The 20,769-nt window shown below is 32.9% G+C and overlaps 1 protein-coding gene across 1 annotated transcript; it reads right to left on the bottom strand.

Moving 5' to 3' along the window:
• Window positions 1-7,050: 7,050 nt before the first annotated feature.
• LOC125585593 (cytokinin riboside 5'-monophosphate phosphoribohydrolase LOG4-like) lies at window positions 7,051-12,290 on the bottom strand. Its single transcript, XM_048754936.1, has 7 exons — window positions 10,853-12,290; window positions 10,261-10,358; window positions 10,142-10,172; window positions 9,791-9,890; window positions 7,550-7,620; window positions 7,306-7,449; window positions 7,051-7,205 (listed from the first exon to the last, which is right to left on the bottom strand). The coding sequence occupies exons 1-7, from the start codon at window positions 10,973-10,975 to the stop codon at window positions 7,125-7,127; spliced, it is 648 nt and encodes a 215-aa protein (XP_048610893.1). The 5' UTR covers window positions 10,976-12,290; the 3' UTR covers window positions 7,051-7,124.
• Between the last annotated feature and the right edge of the window lie 8,479 nt (window positions 12,291-20,769).

Genomic DNA, 20,769 nt, shown 5'->3' with positions numbered 1-20,769 from the left:
AATGGTGTACCCATCCGCTATTCTATGAGGGAGCATGCCCTCATCTCTGGCTTAGACTGCGGTGATTATCCACCAAACTACGAGAAGTTGGGGGGGTTATAAGTTTGTGGATTATTACTTCCATGACAGAAAGAAGATCACCATCAGCGATGTGAAGCAGAAGATGTTGTCTATGCCACCGTGTCCAGATAGATTGAAGATGACTGTCTTGTTTTTTCTTGGTCGGGTTATCAGAGAAAAGCCGAAGGATTATGGACATTTAGACCTCTTCATATTAAGGATGATGGACGATTTAGATGCTTGCAGATCATTTCCCTGGGTCGTCTAACATTTGAGGATGCAATAAAGGAGATTAAGCATGTGATGAACAATCTGAAGGGTGAAGTGAAAGAGGCATGCGCCTTTCCTGGATTCATAATCCCTTTAGAGGTAAAGCATATAGTTTTGTAAATTTTTAGTTGTTATATAATTGAAATCTGACACTGTGACAATGGATGTACTAGGTTCTGGCTTTTGAGTGTATTCCGGATTTGGGGAAAACGTTTACAATCTATTCAGACGACTCTAGTGAAGACTGTCCAAGGATGTGCAAGAGCCGGTTTACAAAGTCCAGTCTTAAGGGTTATCCTTTGGAAGACATATATGCTGCGGTTGGAGACACAAAGGTACATGTATATAGTTATAGTAGAAGCTAGATGAACATAAAATTTAACTGATCTAACTTATTGTTTTATTTTCAGGTTATCAACAGTGTGTTAGTTCCAACTATTGGTGAGAAAATTATGTTGGCTCGTATCATTGATGAGGAGCGAGAGTATGACTGTCAGGGCAGCCCAAGTGATACTTGGAACTACTGGTTAAATGTGAAGCAGAAGAATATTTGGTGGAAATAGCTATATGAGTTAGATCAAGCTGCACGAGGAGTGTTGCCAAAAAATAAAGACAAAGAAAAGGTGACGTTTGCAGAAGGATCATCCTCTAATTCTGGTTTAGATTCGAGGTTGCAAGGTCTGGAAGAGAGGATTTTGGAGTTCATGGGAGAAGGATTTGTTGGACTTCACGTAACGGTGGAGACAAAGCTAGAGGCTCTAGGCTCAAGGATGAGTCATATTGAAAAGAACTAGCGGATTTTGAAAAGAAGGGCTAAGAAAATGGAAGACAAGCTAACTTCTATTGAGAGTAAGGTGGAGCCGAGTCATGGTGAATACATTGATTTTCGACAGTGGGACTATGGTACATACGAAGAGAAGGAGAAAGCTAATTCTGAGAAGGACAAAGCTAATGCTGAGCAAGAGGCTGGGAAAGAGAACGATAACATCGAGAATACTGAGCAAGAGGCTGAGAGAAAAAATGATGAAGAAGGGGAAGAGAAAGAGGCTGATGACAATGCTCAGCAAGAGGATGAGAAAGAGAAGGATGAGCAAGACAAAGAAGACAGTGAGAGTGAGACTGATGAGTTGAAGCAATTGAAGGAGATATGTAGAGCACAAGCTGATAAACTGTGGAAAGAAATTGAAGCGGATGAAGAAGAGGTTGGAGGGAAACATGATGAAGAAGAAGGTGAAGAGAAAGAGACTGAAACCAGTGACGAAGAGAAGGAGAACAGTGAAGATGATGAGAAAGTTGAAGAAAAAGTGGTGGAATCTGAGGCTGAAGGCGAAGATGATCAAGCAGAAGTTGAAGGGAAGAGGATCAAGAAGAAGAAGTTAAAGGGAAAGAGTCTGAAACCAGGGAGCAAGATAAGGAGAAAAGTGAGACTGATGAGGTGGAATCTGAGGCTCGAGAGGCAGAGATAGAAAAAGGAACTCCGATACCACCACGTGGGAATCATACAGAGGAAACTCCCAAAGATAATCACAATGAGCCTCGGGTTGAGACGAATATAACCGATGAAACTCCAATACCACCACGTGGTAGGACTAAGGCAATGGCTGCGAGGAGACTCGTGACAAGGCCTATGGAGGGAGAACCTGGAAAAGGTGTTGAAGTTGTTGCGGAAGAGGCTGTGGAAACAGAGGGAAAAAACAGGAAGAAAGTTGCAGAAGAAGAGAAAAAAAGAGGAAGAGGCTGTGAAAGTTGTTGAAGAACAGGCTGGGGAAGTTGTCGAGGAACAGGCTGGGGAAATTGTTGAGGAATATACTAAGGAAGAAAAGCAAAGGTGGATCATGGTCGTTTACAAGGAAGCACCGAGTCCTTGGATCATGCATAGGTGCAAGGAGAATGCCGTTGTTGCTGTACCTAAGAAGAGTGGCAGACCAAAGAGGAAATCACAGTGGGTGCAGACTCCTTTCACGGAGGGGAAGAAGCGTAAAACAAAGCCTTAGGCTTATGTATTTATTAGGAATCTATGTTTAAACTTGGTAGTAGAATGTTAAGTATTTTGGATGTTTAAAACTTGGTAGTAGAATGCTTTTGAATGTTTAAATCTTGGTGTGTTGCAACAGGTTTGAAAAACTAAGTTTACAGGTGTTACCATGCCCAAAAATGAGTAAGATGGATAACTAGATTTACTGGGTTTATTACGCCAAAAAACACTATAAAAGATATACCAAAAATTAGTAAACACATGTAAAACACTAAAATATATATATATATATATATATTATTAAAAAACGAATTAAAAAATGCATTTCACATGTAAAATGTGCAGCCGTCATAAATATTTTAATATTATTTTTAACACTTAGTAATACCTATGGTAATCTTCAAGGTAATAGTAATACCACCATACACATAGTAATACTTTGGCATTTTTACGTTTTTTAGTAAATCCATCTCAAAAAAGAAGGTTTGGTAGTAGAACCAATGATTTTACCCTATTATTACCGTCAAAGAAGACATTTACATAAGTAATTTACGAGAAATATGTATTTTGTAAAATTCTGCTTACTATATTGTTAACCATTCACATACTAACAATGAAAGTTAAGGAAGTTTTTTGGGAAACCGTTAAGATTTTCTTAAACTATTGAAAATAATTAACAAAAATAGTCTAATGTATATATTTATTATATACGTAGCCTACGAATTGAAAATAATCATATAAAGATAGTCTAAATTACACATAACGTAGTGATACATATTGGTTTCGAATTGCACATAATAATACCAGTAAAACCCAGTAATCCAAATTGCACATAATAATACCCGTAAAACCCAGTAATCCATGCACACAAGGGTATTTGTCTTTATCAAATTGTTCCCTTCCCGCTGCCTTAGACATGAATGTGGCAGCAGCCACTCCATGCACACAAGGGTATTTGTCTTTATCAAATTGTTCACAACTGCAAGTATTCCTAGCCATATCAACAGTATAAACCTTGCCGTCAGTACCATGCACACTGTACTCAAGATGGAAGCTGTTTAATTCGTCAATTGTAAGAAACCCCGCATCAACACATCTTTTAGACATTTCGGTTTCCAAAATAGGCACAAGCTTCAGTGTGTATGGTATTTCAGCTGCCTCCTTCCTATGGTTGTTAAACCATTCAGACATTTTCGCAATGATAACATCAAACATTGGTAGTAAGGTATACTTTCTCGCTTCCTTAATAACACCATTAAAAGATTCTACTGAATTGGTGGTGTCAACATTGTACCTATCTCCTCTGAAGTAACATCTAGCCCACTTCTTCTCTTCAACACTTTTGTCAAGATACGCTGCTGCACTAGGATAATTCCGGCGAAAAGCATGATAAAGGTACTTGAACTCAACCTCTGTATAAGCGTGTGCGCATTCTCTAAACTTGAATGCACAAGTATCTTTGTTGTTATGGACGTGGGTTTTAACATTCTGAGACAAATGCCATATACAATACCCATGTTCGGCCTCAGGGAACACTAGACGTACTGACTTGATCACGCTTTTGTTTCTATCTGAAAGAAATACCAATCCCGAGACATCGGATATCACTGATTTCAACTGTTCCATAAACCATATCCAGCTTTCATCATTCTCACCATCTGCTACACCAAACGCAATTGGGTAGTGGTGATGATCAGGATCCTGAGCAGTCGCAACGAGGAGAACTCCACCATAAACATTCTTGAGGTGTGTTCCATCCACAATGAGGACTTTCCTCATCGCACTGAATCCTTCTATGCTAGCTCCCAGGGCAAAAAACAGATACTTTAATTTGTTGGCCTCATCCACTACCACACGAGTTCTTGTGCCAATATTTGTCTGCTCCAGCATGTGCATATAACAATATAATAAAGTAAATCTCTCTTCTGGACTTCCTCGCACTTCATTAGCAGCTTCTCTTTTTGCTCTCCATGCTGAGGTGTATAATACATGCACACCAATCCTTCGATGAACCAAATCGATCAAAACTTTGGGAACTGGTGTGTCAAATGTACCAGGATAATCTTGAGCCAAAACAAATGCAACGATTTGTGATGTGCCTTTCCTTTTATCAGGCAGTGTTCTTGTAGTAATAACAGAACATGTATGCTGCTTGATGTAACTTCTAACCGTCCAAAGATCTGTATTCTTTAGCTTTTCAACTCGCACAAACCACTTGCACCCGTCTTTGGCTCCTCGGCATTTAACTACAAATCTCGTAGTATCCGACTTAGTTATATCAAACTCAAAACATTTCTGATGTGAAGCCGTCTGAATATGGACTTTTGCTTCCTCCTTGGTTCTAAATTCTTGACCTAAAACCAAACCTGTACCATCATCCCGTGGCTGATAGACAACTCGTGGTCTTACTTCTGTATCTTCAAGCACATGCTCATCTCTTTCCGTGAAATTCCCATGCATCTCATGCATCTCAATGTCTCTGTGAAAAGTGAGCACGCCACCAGTTGCACCATTCTCAGTACCATCTTCATCACCAGCCTCTCTATCAGGCAGTGTTCTTGTAACGACAGAACATGTATGTTGCTTGATGTAACTTCTAACCGTCCAAATATCTGAATTCTTTAACATTGCAACTCGCACAAACCACTCGCACCCATCTTTGGCTCCTCGACATTTAACCACAAATCTCTTAGTATCCGACTTAATTATATCAAATTCAAAAGATTTCTGATATGATGCCGTTTGAATAAGAACTTTTGCTGCCTCCTTGGTTATAAATTCTTGACCTATAACCAAATCCATACCATCATCCCGTCTCTGATTAACACCATCATGCATCTCAATGTCTTCGTGAAAAGTGAGCACACCACCATTACCATCTTCATCACCAGCCTCTGTAGTCTCTTTATCAAATATACCGACATAGACATCAGTTTCATCATTCTCAGTCCCATCTTCATCACCAGCCTCTATAGCCTCTCTATCAGATATACCGACATAGCCGTCAGTTTCATCATCCTCTTCTGAAAGTTGTACTTCTTCATTGATGATCTCCACATGTAGAACATTTCTACACATCTCGTGATTTACTTGCAGTAGATAACAAAAAACGTATTCATCATTCCAGATGTATGATGGCTTGTACGAATACAATACCATTGGAAAGTAACTAATCTTCACTTGCACCTTAGCTTCATCTACCTTTATCTTTCTGCAAATACGCTCAACCAAACCAGAGTAAGTGATCTCCTCCATTGATTTCCTCAACACAATCGTGTGAATTTCATCTTCTCCTTCACCATCTCCCGAGATCCATTTTATTTGAGGCCCATCCTTCATATAATATCCTCCATAATCAAAACATATAATTGCGCAATGCGGATTTTGCATTTTCCTGAAATAAAATAGAATATCATTAGAATTATCATTATCACACCGTACAATCTTTTCTTACTAATACTAATTTAATTCAGTACTATACATAGTAATACTAGAAATACTAGTAAGAAATATCAATTTAGTAATCCTAGTAAAACTTTTTTGCTTTAGTAAAACTAGTTATACCAGTAATACCCAGAACTTATCCTTGTCTAACTAATCCGCTTTTAGGACGATATTGTTAGGATTTTACATTACCCATGATGTATAATTCATCTTAAATGAAATTACACACAGAAAATCATCAAAACACACATAAAATATACCCAAAATCTATAAACACAGTTTTCAAAATCTTTTTTAATTTCTCATAATTTTCATTGGATCTTCTTTTTTTTTACACTAGCCGAGATATACAATTGTTTTAATAACATTTCAGTAAAAAATTCATCAAAAATGGACGTAAAAAAGTCCCAAAAGCCCTAAAAAATTCGTTTTTAACCTCTCAAATTTTCATCAAATCTTACATTTTAAACGTTACCCTTCATATACACGATATTTAAATGTAATATCATAAAAAAATTCATCGAAAACAAACCTGAATTCCCTGGTTTTGAGCTTCAAAAATCGCTTATGGAGGATGAGAGTAAGAGAGGTTGTACGATGAAGAAGGAGACATGTGGGTCAGAAGAAATCTGTTTGGTTAAGGTTGTTTTGTAGGCCATGTAGGTAGTTGAATTATGGTTGGTTTATTTAATTGGAGAAATAAATGAAATGCTAGTTTGGGGAGTGCAAAGATAAAATGGTAGAAAGAATAGAAAGAAGGCATTGAAAATTCATTTAAGGGGGCATGGGGTATATGGAGTTAATCTCCAAAATATATGTCAATGCTTCATTTGCTTAAGGACCGGTCATGATTATACAATATATATATATGTATAGACCCTCAAAATTTGTTAAAAAATCTCTTACAAACATTTACTAAATCACTTATAGCCTCTCAAAATCTCATGATCGCCTAAAGTGTAATCGAGATCAGTTTAAAGATGCTCTTTTCTTTGATGTGGAAGATGCAATCCATAAGCTTTAGATTCTAGAGACTGAGAACTCATCCAGTTATTCAGAGTTATTATGATCATGGAAAAACTGACAAATAAGAAGAAGAGTTAATCTAACATCTAACCAGATTGTTTGATTGTATAAGGTCCACTGGCCATAGAAGATTATAGCAAGTCATTAATGTGATTCTTAGTCATTAAACCATGAGTGAAACTGCTTGTGTGAGTTTAGTTTAGTCACAGATGTTGTATAGACTACAAAATTTGATTCTATAGTCAAAAGTTTCTAAGATCTTTAAAAATATGTTTCCTTCCTTAAGTAAGATCTATATAGAAATCCCTTCACATTCAATAGTTATATGTTTATGGATCCTGATTAGTAATCAGTCTTCAGAAGAGTAGCCAATCCGCTCGATCTCCCAACAAAGCTTAGAAGCAACACTTTCATGACAAGGTGAATATTCCTGCAAACAGAGAGACCAATAACAAGTTTTTATGTTTTTCAATTTGAAGAAATTCAGAAACCAGTTTCTTTCTTTTTGAATCCATCAAATGGCAAGTTACCTCAAGCTTCTTTACAAGCTCCTTAGCCGTAGGTGCAGAGATTATGATCTGGCGTGCGGTTGGACTGATGAATCCTTCTTCAACAGCTTTATCAATGAAGGAGAGCAAAGAGCTGTAGTATCCATCAACATTAAGCAAACCCACCTGCAGCAAAAAAAATGATAATTAGCTTTTAATGACTTTGGGTTTGAAATTATCCACATAAGTTTGAATCTTTATGTGGATCATAGTGAAGGGTCTTTACCGGTTTGTCATGTATCCCAAGTTGAGCCCATGTTATGACCTCCAACAGTTCTTCAAGTGTTCCATATCCACCTGCAATTTCAAATGCAGAAAAAGATTATAACCTATATACATTTTTATTATTATTGTTATTATAATATGGTCAAGTCAACAAATCATGCTTCATCTGCAAGGTCTTACACTCTTACTGAAGAACAAGACCTTCCTATCACGGGCAAAACATGCTTTATCTCTACGACTGTTTCAGGTTTTGTCTTTTTACATTAAACACGTAATAAAAATCAAAAGTTTGCTCACTGTACCTCCCAAGTAAAAAGGCAAATAACAAAGAAACAGAGCAAAGAGAACAGATTAATCTAATTTTCAGCGCGAGATGCGGATGGGCCAAAGCAACTTTATTCATTATTTTTTAAACTATTTATATTAACGATAGACCATGGATTTTACCTATTATTGACCATGGTTTATAAGAGTTTTAAGATACATTTACTATTATATAGAGTCTATTTATAATATTTACAGGTCCATATACTATTTGCATGGAAATGATGTATTTGGAGCTATTTGAAGATCTTTTGAGTTTCGTTGGAAGCAAGAGATGGTCGACGGTCGCAATTCAGTATCGACCGACAGTTACCACCAAATATCGATCGATGTTGGGTTCCTCACATTGATCTATTATGAAGCCATCCGAGAATTAATGACAAATTAGAAGATTTCAAGTTTCACAAAAGTCTTAATAATTACATCATTAGTCCTTGGCCGCCTGTTAGGCTATTTATTAGGGTTTTGTATCATTTTAGAGACCGACTTGCCTAGAGACCTTTTTAGACCTAGTTTGGAGGGGGCAAGAAGCCACCATTGAAAGAAGAGAGCTTAGGATTGGAGAGATAGATCATCTACTGCAAAACAGAGAAGATCTTGAACTCCCTTGTTTTCATTATTTCTGTTACTTTTACTATTTATTTTATCTAAGTATTATTCAGACCATCATAACCATGTGTTTCATGAATATGTCTGGGTAGTCCTTACTGTTAGGTTTAGGTTTTTCAAATGGATTGATAAATGTAATACTGACATAACAATTGCTAGGGTGTTTAGAAATATAGTTCCTTCGTCTAGTTGTGCTTAAAGCTAAGTTTAGCATTGATCATCCTTTAAACTTAGATCTTAGGATTAATTGGGATCAAACCATTGCTTGACTCAATACCTGAAAATAACTAGAATGATCTAACTGACTAGATACAGACGAGAGTTGGTCTAGTGAGTTAGAGAATATAAATCAAACTTGTCCGTAAAGCTTTCTGGAAGAAATATCGATCGACGCAGCGATAGCCCTGTCGATCGATATTTTGAAAGGTATATCGATCGATATTCACAAAGAATTATCGATCGACACTTTCTCGTGATTAAAATACGAGAGTTGAGATCCGAGATCCAGATTAGATAATCAAATAGATTATATCTTAGTTTGAATTCAAGAACAATTAATATTAATAAACCCTTAATTTCCCAAGTTAAGTTTTACTTATCATACCTGAGAATATACCTGAATCTAGCTACTTCAACCAAATGTTAACAACCTCAAAACAATCAATCGAGTAATAAATTTGCTCACCAATCCATTTACTGCATTTAAAACTTATAAATCATTCAATCTAGATTTATTTAAAGACCATAATCTATTGTGTAATCCTAGAGTCTCTGTGGATTCGATCCCTAAGTACTACATCCGAATCTTTTATTTGAGAGAGTAATTTACTACTTATGGTAATTTGAGTGATATCAATTAAAACCCAAAATAAGTATACAATTTAAATTCTAAACTTAAAAGAATAGCTTTCACACTATACAGCTTGGATTTGACCAAGAAAACATGTTTTTACCAATGTTTCTTCTTCTTCCCTCTTCTTTGGCAAAACTAGTCAAAATGTTAAACCCTTTTCGGTGCTGTTTTTTTTTTTATTAATCAGAATTATTATCCTTTTTCATTGGTTTCCCCAAGTTACAAAGCCAAAAAGATGCTTTATTAGATTCTTAAACAAGGCTGTCACTAAACTTCCACCAGTTTTTATATTACATAATCATTTACTTGTTTAGAGAGCTGAGACATTTACAGAGAGAAGACAAACATCAAAACTGACGCGACTTTGAACTACTTCGAGATTTAAGAAAAGATTATAAAACTTCAATACTAACCTGGTAAGGCAAAAAAAAAAAAAAAAAAAAAAAAAAAAAAAACCTGGTAAGGCAATAAAAGCATCAGAGTGTCTAGCCATCTCTGCTTTTCTTTGATGCATATCTGCAACTGCTCTTACTTCTCCTACTGTTTCACCCGTCAACTGCCAAAACAAAGAGACCCCAAGTCCCCATTTAACTAATAAACTTTGAAAAGAAAAACAGCTTTAGACTATTCTATGACCAGAAGCAATGATGGCAATGTAAGCAAATTGGCTTATTTTAAATTTCCTTACAAGACTTATTTTAAGCTCTCTAATATTTAATATGAAAGGGGTTTGGTTAGGGATTTGTATAAAAAATTTAAACAAAGAGGAATCAGTAAGCATACTAAAGAAGTTCTTAGCAAGAATACCTCTCTAGGCATGAGTGTCTTGGGAATAACTCTGTGGTAAAAATGACAACAAAGATGAGAAAAAGAGAGAAGTATGTATTAACTGTATCCTTAGATTAAGTGATTAGGTGAAGAGTTACCCAATAACATGACGACCACCATCATGAACAACTTGTGAAACAATACCCATCAAACCTATGCTTCCACCTCCATAGACTAGATCAATGTTCCTCGAAACCTGAAACAGCAAACAAAACAGAGTAAGCTTAGTCAACTTTCGTTTCTCATTACTGCTAGATTGATAAATGAGCTAAGAAGAGAAAATCAAAACAAAAGATACTTTATATGGGAACAAAAAGTCCCATGCGATATTAGTTGCCTCCCAATCATAATATAAGATGAACATATTTGTTATTGTTTTTTTTTTTGAACTGAACATATTTGTTATTGTTTACCAAAAAATATAACCTGAATACATTAAAAAAAAACTTAAAATCTAAGGTTTTAAGTTACCAAAGAAACATAAGTTTCACATATCAACAATACATAATTACATATTAAGGTTCACTTGTAAGTTATGTATATATCAAATGAAAGTGTTTGAAATAGAAGAAAACATGCTTTTACGTTTGCAAACATAAGAGGACGCACAGAAAACATCTGGTGAAACATAACCATTTAAAACTAAAAAAAGAAACAGAATATAAGAGACGTGGTAACTAAAGAGAATACCAATTCGTTGCCTAGATCGACAGCAGCATCTTGGTAGCTACTCTTCTTGCCTTGGCTGCTTCCACAAAACACACAAATTCTTTCAAACTTTGACTTTTGCATAGTATCGTTGTTGACCTCCATTGATTACGATGAGATAACTAAGCTAATAATAATCTAATCTTTTGCCCCCAAAGAAAACAGAAATCAAAAGTTTCGAGTTTCTTAAATAACCTCACTTGTGTGCTAAAGAACATAAACGAGAGGTACACACCATGCAAGTGTCAAAAAAGAAGCATTAATAAATAGTATAAAGTTAAAAACTCAAAACTAAGATATTTTGGTGTTTCTTTGCCCACTCTTGTTATTTTATACAAAGTGCGTTTTCTCGTCACGCTTATTTATTAGAGTTTTGGGATTCGAATGTTTTAATCCGCCCCGCACCGCACCGCAACGCAACGCAGTTAGCAGTAACAAAAATCTTTGCATATACTATATATCTATACGTTTTTATAACTGTTAAAACCGCACCGCTCAATCCGCTGTTACCATTCGGAGCCTTGGTTTATTTTTATTTTTATTTTTACAACGAACGGCTATTCTATTACTCAAAGTTAAAGCAGACCGGAATAGAACAACCAATAAAACAAAGCTCTCTATAGAAAGACCTTGGACCTCGCAGTCTTAGCTAAAGAGTCAGAAATCTGATTTTGCGATCGTGGAATATAAGTGATCTTGAAGTCCGGGAATCATATCTGCAGAGTCTCTATCCTCTCCAATTTTGTTGCAAAGCTTGGCCAAGCATGAGGCTCCTTAATCATAGCGATCAGCTCCTTACAATATGTCTCAAAGCTCTGGCATGTTGAGTGTTAAAGCATATTCTCCATCGCTCATCGCAGTGTTTCTACTTCTGAATGCAAGGCATATTCGCGTCGAATGTAATTTCGTGTCCCTATAAGTTGAATCTTCCCAAAGCTATCCATCCAAATTCCCTAAAGAGTTTGTCATTTTGGGCCTTCCAAATATATCAGATTATCTAGGGATAAAGATCTATGTCTAGTTCTGGCATGACAATGTTGTTCTTTCTCCGGTAGTCCATATTTCCGGTGCCTTAGTTTATTTATTTGATGAATTTTTCAGTATTTCTTTTATTTTTTTTTATTTTTTTTTTTGGGGGGGGAGGGGCTCACACGTGCGTCTCAAGTCTCAACCAATTTTAAAATGCAATCTATACTATTATTTATGAAGTGATTTAACTTATTTGTCATGATTTCCATGATTTTAAGTAATTTGCTTATTTGTCATATTTTAATTAGGTTTAAGCTGAGTCATTATCTATAAATAGTTTTTAAGTGATTTAACTTATTTGTCATGATTTCCATGATTTTAGGTAATTTTGCTTATTTGTCATGTTTTAATTATGTTTAAGCTGAGTCATTAATTTATAAATAGTTTTATTAATAGTTTTTAACTAAGTCAATAATTTATTAATTTAAATAATACAACTATAAAATATGTAATTAGATATATAACTATTTTAATTTTGCTTATTTGTCTTGTTTTTATTAGGTTTTAGCTTAGTTATTAATTTATTATTAGTTTTTAGCTGAAGTCATTAATTTATTAATTTAAATGATATAACTATACATTTTGTAACTAGATATATATAATTGTTTTAATTTTTTCTTATTTGTCATGTTCTCCATGATTTAAGTTAATTTTGCTAATTTATCATGTTTTATTAGGTTTTAACTATTCATTAATTTATTATTAGCTTTTAACTGAGTCATTAATTTAAATAATACAACTATTTCAAGATTTGTAATTAGATACATATATTTTTTTTTTAAATTGTAACTTTGACGAGTTATGATCAATTCTTATTATTCCATTTTAAAATCATATTTGTTAGTGAATAATTTTAAATCATATTCCTTACTAAATGTGGAACATAATCTATCTTTTAATATAGTTGATAGCTTAATGATAGTAAAGATAATGTGTAAGTGATATTTATCTTAGTCTAGGTCGTATTATAGTTATAGTAGTATGTAAATACTAATACATAGAATTATGATGCCAACTTTATCTTAGTATTCATTTTAATAATCTATTATTATAATTTGCCGACTCTATGCTATGATTGTATATATTCTCATCATACGTTTGATGGGAAATACACACAAAATTTACAAAATTTCATCTTTAAATAATATGAAACACTTCAAACGTTTGTCTTTTGGAAAAAGAAACATGTTTCACTTTTTCTTATTGGAGATATTGAGTCGGCTAAATATTGCTATAAAATTAGAGTAAAGGTGTTGATACTTTAGAATCATGAAAAAAACAAAATTTGTTTCAACTGAATTGGTGTTGGTTGATATCATCGTAAATATTAATTTATTTTATTATTGATTCACATTAATTATACGATTTGGTGTTAGTCAGTTATTTTGAAATTTATCTTCTTAGGGAACTAGGGACTCATGCTTCTATTGATAAATGTTCTTTTGGCGACTTGTCTTTTGGTAATTTCCGATCTAAGTTATGTCAAAGAGATTATTTTATTCTGCGTAATTTTACTTCCGATGATTAGACCATAAAATATAAAACACCTCCTCTGCTTTTTAAGATAAATTTCTATAGAACAACCAAAATCATACCTTGTGATGATTTTTCAAAAAAGTTAAAAAATAATTATTTCATGGAATTTAAAGAAATATTGGGACGTCAATATGAAAAAGAATGTTTAGCCGGTAAATTTTCTATATCATATTTTGTTTTAATTCATATATTCAATTTATGATATGTTTTAATTTTTAATTTTTCTTTCAAATTTTTTTTGTGTTTAGATATTATTGGCGAAGTTGTGAATGTTGAACCTTTATAATATATCATTGCAATAGGAAAATATTTTACTAAGTTAGAATTAATTACTATTCGTGACACAATGTAAATTTTATTCAGAGTTTAATTTAATATTTTTTTTGTTTTTATGACATGAGGCTTATTTAATTTTTTAATATTTAGTGATACATGTTTAACATGCACATTCTTGGTATGCAAACCAAGTATCTTATTTTTTTCAACCAGTGATATGTATTATTGAGTTTTATTCAAGTTCTCTGCATAGTTCTACATGGCCAAGAACTGTACTACTAAATTAAAGATTTGCTCCTTTATATTGAGTACGCTTACACTTAAGCTAAAAATTTTAAAACTAGACTCTTTAATATTAAAAAAAGCTTGGGATTCAATTTTCAGATAAAAGAATCATGTATAAACAATAAAAAAATATTGTTAATAAAAACCGAAAACACACAAAAAAATATTTATATCTAATTAAATACATTAGCATAAAATAAATATAATAGTAAAAAAATATTAAGAATATATATTAGCTCGCACAAGGTGCGAGCCCACATTTAGTTTTTATGTATTTTGCCAATTAATAAATTTTTCGGAATGAGAAAACAAAACATAGAAGCGCAAGTTTATGAAAATTGAGTCTTATAACTATTTGCAGCATCAACTCTTTTTAATATTTAATTATGTGATAATAACATTTTAAGCTTCTAAATAAATACTAATGCATTTTTAAATAATAAATAGTTATGTTATTAATAAAGTTATACAATCATTTTTGATTTTATAATGTTATAAGATGTCAATTTATTATGTATTGAATGAGAGCTAAATAATTATAATAAAAATTATAATAATTTTAATAATTTAATTTGTTTTCAAATTTTGTAATAGTTAGTTTAGATATTAATATTTGTTAGATTTATAATAAGTTAAATATAATATAAATATCTTGATTAATATAACAATTATTTATTTATGCAGCAAAATTTATGTAATCTTACAAAAAATCATTCCACAATTTTAGTTATGCGCAAATTTTTTTAAAAATTCGCAGTTCAGTTATTGTTATACAATTCCACGATTAAGAGAGTTTACCATTGAGACTAATGCTCATATTGGCATGCGTGGACCTCCCTTGCGTTTCTCGTTATTTGTTTCTTGTTTTCCAAAACATTATTAAAATCATATTATATGATTAATTCAATTAAAAACTCCATATACTTGAAAAGGAAATATTATTCGCATTCTTTTTATATTTTCATAATAATCTTTAAATTTGTGGTGCGAAAATAATGGAGAGTGACAGAGAACATTTTTAGATCAAAGAAACTGATTTAGATATAAAGCTATTTCACTTTTTGATTCTATTTACAAGAAGACAGAACAAAAATTTCGTTTTCGACAAGGAAAACAAAAATCAGATTCTTATTGTCAACATACATCTGGACATGTAAGATGGGTCAAAAGATGGTTTACTTTAACTTTAATATTAAAATGAAAACGTGATCAAACTAGTGATGAGTAAAGCAAGAGATCGATACACGACATGTAACGTATGCACATATGCATATAAAATATGCGTAATTAGAGATGATGGTGTCTTGGTTGTGGAGCAATGTGCCATTGATGATTGAAATACGAAACACAAAATGATCGAGTAATGGTCTTTTATTTATCAGTGTCGTCTTGTAACTCTCGTTCACCCTCCCCATGTACTCATCTTGTTCTATTTTGTTCGTTAAGAGTATCTCCAATGTTTTTATGTAATTTTTATTTCAAAATAAAATAATTCTAAAATTAAATTAAGTTTTTTTTTAATCTTATTTTATTTTAAAATAAGAAATAGGGTGGTAGAACAAAAAATTATTATATTACTCTAATTTAAGAACAAATTCATTAATTTTTACTCCATTTTAGAGCTAAAAGTATAGTAGTGTTAAAATATATTTTATTGCAAAATAAAGAGAAATGAAAACGAAATTTGAAGTGGAAAATGCAGATAGAAATGCTTTAACAAACATATATTTTGAACAGTATTAATTTTGATTATTAGATAGTTCGCTCCACATTTTATCAGGTTATTAAATCATCTGAACGTATGTTTAGTATGAACCTTTATAGCTGTTATAGTCAGTATGCTAACTACTATATTGTTCTCTTACATGGATAGTAACCCCCATACTCGTAATTAACTGGACATTGTTATAGTCAGTATGCTAACTACTATATTGTTCTCTTACATGGATAGTAACCCCCATACTCGTAATTAACTGGACATAGATATATAGTTAATATATACGTGTTTTTTTTTTTTGTCATCAGCATAAACATACTCATACAGACTCTGTGAACCAAACTGGAAGATGTTGATCCATGTGAACGACGAAAGACGGCTGTTTCCTGGCACTACGTACTAGGCTATCCGCCTTTATATTTTGCGTTCTTGACACATGGATAATCTCTGATCGAGAAAAGCTTTCCTTCAGGACTTTAATATCTTCTAAATAACTTGCAAAAGCTGGCAATTCTTCTGGTTCCGAAACGATCTTCACCAATTGAGAACAATCCGTTGCAAACGTAACCTGAAATTGACGTAAGTTCCTCATACATTCCATTGCCCAAAGTAATGCTTCCATTTCCGCATGGAGAGGAGATAGACTAGCCCGAATATTCCTTGCCCCCATCAGCCCATTAAAGCTTTCTAAAGTACTGAACCACCCCTGTCCAGAGAAACCATCATTCTCTTTCCATGAACCATCTATGAAACACCATCGACCTTAGATTACCGGTAATGCCATAACCTCTGCATGTGCCCCGGTCCTCTGTTCTTTTGCTATCTGCGCCTCAGACCATAGCGTGGACTCTGTTTCTGCTACTATATACGTGTCTAGGCGTGTGAAAATTAATCAAATTAATTAAAAGAAATGGCAATCCAAAAAACTCCCAGTGACGGCCTATTAGGTTATATGTTGTAGGTTTAGAGATTGTAAACAAATAATTACCTCTTGAAACCAATGTGTATATATTTGTATCTTCATGCTTGCATGCGCATTTAAATCTTTTGTATTGTTTTTTAATTGCATCCCTTCATTCCCCTTGGGTTTCCCACTATCAAACCTAATTTGTATACATTATACTCCCATGGGGTTGTGTTTCAAAAAAATACTCCCATGGAGTAAAATAGTCGACCATGATGAAATTGTAAGAGGACATAGTTATAGCTCACTCTCGATATATTCAACATCTATTAGTATACTAGATTGATATATATATATATATATATATATATATGCCTAATGCCTTATATATACGGCCAGCAGTGGATAATTAACGAAAAAAAAATCACTTGCTTTGGAAACATTTGTATTGTGTTCTGGCAATACTAATTATTTTTATATTTTAGCTTCAACGGTTTGAAAAAAAAGAAGCATAAACGTGTTTTTGTAGTCTTATTTCTTATGACTTGATTCAACTATTTCAATTTGATTTTATTAAAATTTTAATAAAGTTAAAACTATAACTTATAAAAATATTTTTAGTTATATTATATTATATTTAATTATTATATATATATATATATATATATATATATATATATATATATATATTGTAATAAATTTTGGATATTTTTTTCTTCTAGTTAAAATATGTTAAACTAAGAAAATCAATTTGTTAATAAACTTAATGAACCGATAAATTTAAATAAAATTTTAATGATTTATCAATCAAAAAATTATTTGATTAGTGTTGCTTTAGTTTTGCATTTGTTGATGCACATTTACAATTTAATTTTTATAAAATGTATATTTATATCATCATTAATGCTAATTTTCTATATAAGTATTTATTTTTGGCAAGACAATTAAAATATATTAGTACTAATAACTCATATATCACTACTAAATTAATATATATTACATTAGTAAAAAATAAACTAAGTGGTAGATATAGTTAATAGTTATTAACATATTAAAAAAAATTTACAAAAAATATATTAAATTTTGTAAGGACAATTGTGCATGTCACAGTTAGATTAGTGTCATGTCACATTTTTCCAAAGCCATTTCATCATTTTTTTCTCAGAGTGATTGTAATGATGATATATGTAAAAATCACTTGGTAAATAATATGTAGGAGATAAAAACTAAATTTGATTAAAAAACCATTTATAGAGCATATTTATATATAATTTATCAATAAAGAGAACATCCCTTATATATTAATTGAAGAGCATTACAACATTGCTTTTGTAACCACGTGTCATCACTAGGATGATTCTTAAAATCTTTAAAAAAATTAGTTGGTCAATCTAAACATTTATTATAATTTTTATTAAACTAAATATAAAATTGATTAGTAGTATACAAAAAATATTCTCTCTTTTTTTCCTTCAATAAAAACTACAGAATTAGCTAATATGATTAACATATATATGATAATTAATTATTTTAAATAATAAAGATTTAATAATAACTTTTTTATCATTCATCTATATGATAATTAATTATTTTAAATAATATAGATTTAATAATATATATTTGTGTATCATTCATCATTATTGTTTACTTTTATATTAACTAAACAATCACATTAATCATATGATAAAAAATAGATTTTTTCTTATATGTTATATTTTAATTTTGTAAAACGATTTTAAATTACTAATATTGTTCAAAGTCTCGCACTAAAAATTTTGTGATCAATGGTTTAACTTTTTTTTATAACAAGATACCAATTATCATAAAATCATATGAATAAGAAGTTTCATTTAATAGATATTCAAATTAAATATATATATATATATATATATATATATATATATATATATATATATATTATTAAAATTAAACTATATACCATATAAAAATAAATAAATATGTCAATTTCAAAATTTTCATTGCAAAAGTATTGAGATCTTAATATTTTAATATTAAAATTTTCATTAAATTTTTAAAAATGATTATAAATTACTAAAATGATTATCACACTAAAATTTTTGTGATTAATGGTTTATTTTTTTGGTAAGAAAATATACAAATGTTAATAAAATTATATGAGTCGGAAGCCTCAATTAATAAATTTCTATATTAAAATATACTATATATCTATGTCAATATCATTTAAATTAATTATATAACATAAAAAATAAATGAAATGATTGTTTTTATTTATTTACCAATATAAATTATTGTAAATAAAAAGGGATTATTTTGATTTATGTGATTACTCCGATAATTTTATACATAATGGTTACCCACTTCTCAATGATTCAATATATTTATTATTTTATAATACATAATTAACACAAAGTAAATAATAATATGTAAAAACAATTTGTATATATAATAGAGTGATTTACGTTGTGGGTCACTTTTTGACTTTGTCTACCAGGCTGGGTCACTTTGGGCTACTGAGACACATTCTGAGTGGTAGAATACTATAGTACCCCTTGAAAGGCAAACTAGAGTGGGTTTAGTTAGTTTGGGTCTTTACGCGGGTTTAGGTTTTGAAATTCAAAATCCCAGCCTTTTTTATTAGTAGTTTATTTTGTTTATTTCCATTGGGGCGCGAGAAGGGAATGGGAAGCGCTGCCATTTTCAGATTTAGAGACTTTTAACTCGTGGCTCTGACGAAGGCGACAGAGAGATAGTTTGTGAGGATAGTTGAGTGTAGACCTTTGTAGATTCCGAGATGACGACGAGGCGTAGACGACCAGGGAAAGAGCACGTGGGTGGTGAGTTTCCGACCTAACCATATTCGTGTGGTTCACTGAGTTTTAGGTTTTTGGTAATTTCGTGGGTTGATGATGGAGGGTTCAATCGAAGGTCGGGGATGGGTGTTCAAATCAATATAGGAGTGAAAATTTGCTCATTATAAAAAATTTCTTCGTTTGCAGAGGAGGAAAATTCCGGCGATGGACCCGATGAGAGATTGCCGGAGAGATTGTTTGCGACGGACGGATACCAAAGTCGGCGTCTTAATGTTTATTCGAGTCTGGAATTCCTAGTCGCGGTGAAGGATGTTCTTCGTGGTACGCCGGAGATGGATCGGATTCTGGGTTCTTGTTTTGGGAAGTTGTTTGAATTACCTATTCGTTGATGTAGCTACTCCTCCGTGATGATACACGCGCTGCTAGCGAGGCAGTTGGTGATGAAGAAGAGGTACGTAGCCTGGCCAGTGTTTGGGGGCAACCCTCTAAGGTTCTCAATGGTGGAGTTTGGCCGTGTCACTGGGCTCCCGTGTGGAGAGTTTGAGGAAGGATATGTTGTAGATATGAAGCTGAAATACAAAGAGGAGGACTATGCCTACTGGGACAAGTTGTTTGACGGCAGGCGCGACATAACTATTCCTGACGTAGTTCAGATGGTGACAGAGGACCTAACCATTTCGCGCAGCCGACGGTTGAAATTGTGTTTAATAATAATTATTGATGGGGGTGCTCATAGCCTCAACCCAACCAGCTCGGCCTACACTTAAGCATGTGAAGCGGGTTGAGAGTCTGAAGAATTTCTTGGCTTTTCAGTGGGGGAGGGAGTCATTTTACTGGACTGTGAGCGACATGATTCCACCCTAGAGGATAATGGGGGTATGCGATGACCCGACGGGAGATTTTTGCACCAAGCTGAGGCAGAAAACCAAAAAAATGACTGGTTTGCCACTGGCGCTCTAGCTAGTGACATATGAATGCATACCGCAGCTTTTGGCTAGGCTTAGTGGTAAGGATGACCAGAAGATTATAGACTGTCAAAGCCTCCCACAACACACGGGATTGAACTTGGTGGACGTCTTGGAGGCTGAGCACCATCCTGAGGTAACGTTCTGGAATTGTAGTGATGTGGGGTAGGCGTGTACACGAAAGTTGACGTGAATTTATGTACAATTGGGTACCTGGTGTACGCACGTACCGAAGCTCAGATTTTGTTTTGTGTTTGTGCTAATTGTTGTGGTGTTCTGGTGGGTGCAGCTGACTGTGAAGCCTATGATGGAGATAGGGCCCGACGGCTGGGGAGAATGGGATGATGAGATAGATGATCGGAGGGTGAAGTACATGGTGAGGCTTATCGAAGACG

This window comes from Brassica napus, chromosome C4, assembly GCF_020379485.1.
Source record: "Brassica napus cultivar Da-Ae chromosome C4, Da-Ae, whole genome shotgun sequence".
NCBI lineage: Eukaryota > Viridiplantae > Streptophyta > Magnoliopsida > Brassicales > Brassicaceae > Brassica > Brassica napus.
Note: the sequence above shows the minus strand (reverse complement) of the source record. Positions and strands in the feature narration are given on the sequence as shown.